We start from the raw sequence: 5,493 nt of genomic DNA, 5'->3' as shown, positions 1-5,493 counted from the left end.
CTTCTTGTTGAAATCGTGATTATTATCTTGCTACAATTTTGATCGTGATTGTGAAAGAACGGTGCGTGACAGGATTGCTCCCTAGTCTTTCATTTCTCTGAACATGGGAAGATGTGGCAGTTTAGACCACTGCCATAGTGTTTTTGTCCACATTGATGAGCTTGAGATAGAGTACTACTCTCCCACCCATTGCATAATTTATTTTGAATGGAAATTTCCCTTTTAGAAAAATGCTCTATGAATTTTTTACACATTACATTCTCTAGACACACTTTACCATTTTCTAATAGCTTATTTTCTTTGATCTGTATCCTCCTTTTGAGGATTTTGAAAATCATATACCTTACCATCCTTAAGTAGATTTCATCTACCTTGCATATTTTGGGATTTGCTTGTTGCACTAGTGAGCACTTTGTCTCACATCTTGTCTTTTAAATGAATGATTTTCAGCATTGGGTTCATTCAAGATAATCTAAGCTAATTTGTACCTCAAAACCAATATAAAATCAAACAATTGAAGTTTTTTCAAGACAATTTCAACTCGGATGATTTAGGACAATTGCAATAAATTCAAGCTAGCTTGGTAAAAATGGTATACAAAAAAAAATTCAAACCACCTGGTTGGTTCAAACAATCACACTCATTAAGTCCAAGCTAGCACATAAAATCTTACAACAATTAATTTTTTTTCAAAATAATTTCAACTTGGATGGTTTAGGACAATCACAGTAAGTCAAGAGTAAGTCCAAGCCAGCCTGGTGAGGATTCAAATACAAAACAACATTTAAACCATCGAGCTGGTTCACCCAACTTTAGCTCCCACTCTCAAAATTGTCAACATCTGAAAATCAACATTGATCAATGAAGACCAATTGCAATCCAATAAAGCTGGGCTCATGGCCTCACGTTGTTAATGGCCTCCCAACGTTGAGCCCCTACTTGGTCTTTTTGACACACCATGTCACAAGAGGAGCGTCTCCTTGTACGCCTATAGGGGGGGAACAAGCTCTAACCCTTCCTTGAGATTCACCTATGATGTGCTCTCTCCCAAACCTTCCCTCCCCATTTCTAAACTATGGATTGCAAGCTTCATGAAGTGAAAGAACAAATTGTTTATCTCACCACATAAACGTCACAAAAGAAGTCCTCCTCGATACATCGTTCCTTCCCACCACAGACCGCCAATCAATCACAAGACGATGAAAATCCAGCTTTGTTTGCATCGCCCTTGAAGCAAAATATATGGTATGGAAGGACATGGAGACGCTTCCTATTCATCGACATGGAGATTACAGGGCTGTGCTGCAAGCATCTATCATATACGGCAGCCTTGCTGCTGTTGATGATGGTGGCGTGTGGAGCGGATGATCCGACCCTCGGATGCTCGCAACGCAACTATGGATACCAGATCCAAAAGCCTTACGACGTCCCTCTTCAAGACCGCTTCAATATCAGCCAAGATGGTGTCAGCAGTTTGTGGGTGTACAGTGATGACGCTCCTTTCAAGCCGGACAGCACCACATTGCCGCGAACAGAATACATATTTACGGTGAGAATCATCAATCATCTAAGAGTTATTACAAGGTTCTACCTCCTTTCTTTGAAAACGTTTGTCAATATTCTTCGACTCCAGCCGAAGCAGTACTCAGGTATAATCTTGTGCATGTTGATGCCTAGGGGAATAACTATTCGAACGGAGAGTGGCAATTCGAAGCAGACATGTTCGTGCCGTCCGGCACCACAGGGACTTGCGTCATGCAAATCCACCCCACAGTCAGTAAACACCCTGTGACCATGTTGCGAGTGTATGACGGCGTGCTTAAGCACGTTGAGCAGGAGGTCCTGGAGACTAACATATATGACCGATGGCTTCATTTAAATGTGGTTCACAATGTGGATGGAGGGAGTTTGGAGTACTATGTGGATCAGCAATTGAAGTTGACGCATTCAGTTGGTGGTGTTGGGCCTTTCTACTTCAAATGCGGTGTCTACACGCAGCATAACAGCTCCCACTACACTGAATCTCAGTGGAGGAATATCAAGATTTGGAGTTGTTGAAATGATAGTGAATAGATTATTAACAGTGCAATTAATATTAAGGTAGTTCATACCTGCCAGAACAATAGTAATCTTGAAATCTTGATGTAAGACTGACTCTTTTCGTTTTATTAAGTGGCTTTGGATTAACCAAGTAATTCGTTTGTAACCCATGCCTTTGCGTTCTGTGCTGATCCCAATCTCATTTGTAACCTCCGCATTCTCGTTACCAAGGCGAAAGAATGCCCTCCCACGTCCTAGCGCTATAAGACATCTACTCCAATTTGGAGGAAGGTATAAGCGAACAGGGTGGCAGTAGCCTAGGTAGCTTGAGTAGTAGCCTGGGTAGCTTGAGTTCTCTCTCGCAAGACCAAAGATTGGTCCTTGAGAAATCGAATAGATTCTTGGCACCGCTTATGTTTTGATACGGTAAGGGATAGTAAAGTTATGTTTGATGAGTCTTATTGTAAGCATTAACAGCCATGTCCGATAAATGCAAGTTCACGTCATTTTTGCTATTCAATCTTTTTGGCCATGGTAAGGATCTTATGGGGGGTTGACGTTCACGTCATTGCTATTCAATCTTTTTTTTTTTTGGCCCCTGCAAGGATCTTAGTGGAGATTCACGTTTTTCTAAGGGTGGGTTCAGACCAGGGTGGTGGACATCACCCAAAGGTGCTTGCCTAGGGCTGTTGTCCCACTTGGACCAATGAGAAACATGGGCCCGAAAGTAGAGACCCAAAAAACCTATCCGGCACCTTGAGGCCGCCCAACTCCATGGCAGGTTGAGGAGAGAAGGCGCCAAGTTCTTCTGTTGGACGGATCACTTGCGTGCAAAAGTCTGGCAAGCCAAGCAGCCAATCAAGATTCTCTATCATTATGTCCTCCGGATGGTGTGAACTACAACCCCCTGGCAGCCATCCATTTTTCTTGAGCCCTCGGTGATGTCCACCGCCTTGGTCTGAACCCGCACTAAGCTACATACTTCTAATGTGCGTTTGAAAATGCTTAGCTACTAACCTTATTTAGCTCTAGTTCGTCTTTTAGCCTCTTATGACACATAGAGAGTCCCCACCCATGTCCCTACTGGTATTTTAATGGTCACCACTACTCTTTTTTCTTCCCATTTTACAAAGTACATTTTTCAAATTTATTCACTTACACTTTTTCCTCTTTCCCTCTCCTTCCAATGTATATGCATCCTTTACCTTTTACAAATTAGTGAAAATTTTATTTTCAATATCCATATCTACTTTGCATTTTTCTTTTATGGGAAGCTTATCAATTGCTCTGAGTACCTTTTTCAGATTTATTCACTTACACTTTTTCCTCTTTCCCTCTCCTTCCAATGTATATGCATCCTTTACCTTTTAAAAATTAGTGGAATTTTTATTTTCAATATCCATATCTACTTTGCATTTTTCTTTTATGGGAAGCTTATCAATTGCTCTGAGTACCTTTTTCAGATTTATTCACTTACACTTTTTCCTCTTTCCCTCTCCTTCCAATGTATATGCATCCTTTACCTTTTACAAATTAGCGAAAACTTTATTTTCAATATCCATATCTACTTTGCATTTTTCTTTTATGGAAAACTTATCAATTGTGAGCAAGACCTTGGTGGATTCTCCACCTTATTTTGCTTTGCTAATCTAGGCTTCTTCCTTAAAATCCTTTGTTGTCGGTGACCATAACTCCTCTAATGAGGGTATAAAAAATACTTGCTAATGTCAATTAGCACTAGTTTGTCTTTTAACTTCTATGACACTTCATTTATGACAAGCATGTGATATTGTTTGTGTTTTAGCTTCTACTAGTAAGAGCTTGCATGTTGTTGTAGCATGAGAGAGAGAGAGAGAGAGAGAGAGAGAGAGAGAGAGAGCCCTACACACACTCTTTTTGCTATTACTGGGTGATGTGAAGCACTGTGGGTGACATCTAGCAATCCACATACAATAACCTTGCACTTCTTCAACCAAGATTATTCCAACATATTGCAATTGTGGTATTGAATTATTTTTTATTATACCCTTTACTATCAAAAAATTATGAGGTTGTTTAGATGAAACATGGTCTTGGGAGTGTTCCTTCAAAACATGGATGGCAATTGTGTGCTACTTGTTTACATTAGTCTTTCACCAAAACATGTGGAATTGCACTAATACTTGAAGCCATTGATACTTCATGATTGAAGCCATTGATACTCATCATTGATGCATGGTAATGCTATCTTTATCCTCATATGTTAGTGAGAATACATCTTCACATCGATCAAGTCTTCCACAAGAGGTAGCTTCGGGTGCTCTTAGCTTGTCTAATCTCAACACCCTGGAACAGTGTAAGAAGACTCATGCTTTATGTATAAAGTAAGGAACACACACAAAGCTGTGGCATTTTTTTGTAGTTAGACACATAGCATTCACATTTGTACTTTTCATAGACTTCTACTTTTTTAGAAGAGGTACTTTCAATTCTTCCTCACATTACTGTTGGACTTGGTACAATATCCTTGCATATTGGCAATCTTCTCATTTGCATCGCAATGCATAAGCTTTCTTTTCCTTTAGCAATGTTTTACAACATTTATTGCATGCATAGTGTACATCAAGAAATCTCATTATCTTGATTCTAGTTGTGTGTCAAGGAATGTCTTCATTGTTTCCTCATTGTTGCAAATGCGAGGATGAATACTACAATCATATCATATCCTCCAAAATGTTTTTTGTGCATCTTCATTTGTCTACTTGGAAAAGGCCTTTAGCTTTAGAGAATATTCTTCTCCCCATTATTGTTGTTCTCCTTATATGTATCCATGTTGAAATGGTCAACCCTTTATGCCCTAACTCTTTACTTAAGCCATCATTGAGTGTAGACTATCTACATCCAAAGAGTTTTTGGACCCCTTGTCTATTTATTTTTGTGTTTTTCGAGAGAAAGTGGGAACATCATGTCAAAAATTCCATGTCAAACAACATTAAAAAATCGGTTGACCATCGAGGGCTTTAAAATTTACTTGAACATTTCAATTCATAATTCCATTAAGAAATCCATGTGCTTGCCAGTGTCGCACAGTAGTAGGCTAGTGTTGAAGTATCCTATGGTGAATCCTATAGCCCACTCTCACGGAATACTAAAAAAAGGACACTGTGCAGTCAGAACCCTAAGGTGCCAGTCAAGACCACTCCCCTGGATCCAAATGCAACTGAGAGAGTGGTCTACCTTGGAAAATCCATAACCTCCATCTCGGCTCCTCGATAACAAGAAGTCTAGAAGGATCTACGGACCAAACTTTTCCCAAACATCCAATAACTTTGATCTGCTCTGCCAGGCTAGATCTTGAGAATCAAACACCAACTGAGAAGGGGAAAGCCTATGGGATGGGTCAACAGAGAAATGAATGAAAGGAGCAGGACCCAATCTCACTCTAGTAATAGTACCTTTGCACTGAAACAACTT

The 5,493-nt window shown here is 39.9% G+C and overlaps 1 protein-coding gene across 1 annotated transcript; it reads left to right on the top strand.

The window, feature by feature from the left end:
* The first annotated feature begins 1,260 nt into the window (after positions 1 to 1,260).
* Positions 1,261 to 2,195, top strand: LOC147623027 (citrate-binding protein-like). The gene is made up of 2 exons (XM_086821798.1): positions 1,261 to 1,549; positions 1,678 to 2,195. The coding sequence occupies exons 1-2, from the start codon at positions 1,283 to 1,285 to the stop codon at positions 2,056 to 2,058; spliced, it is 648 nt and encodes a 215-aa protein (XP_086677924.1). The 5' UTR covers positions 1,261 to 1,282; the 3' UTR covers positions 2,059 to 2,195.
* Positions 2,196 to 5,493: the final 3,298 nt, after the last annotated feature.

Source organism: Cibotium barometz, chromosome 27 (genome assembly GCF_041138505.1).
Source record: "Cibotium barometz isolate CiBa-2024 chromosome 27, ASM4113850v1, whole genome shotgun sequence".
Taxonomy (NCBI): domain Eukaryota; kingdom Viridiplantae; phylum Streptophyta; class Polypodiopsida; order Cyatheales; family Cibotiaceae; genus Cibotium; species Cibotium barometz.
This window is presented reverse-complemented; position numbering and strand designations above follow the sequence as displayed.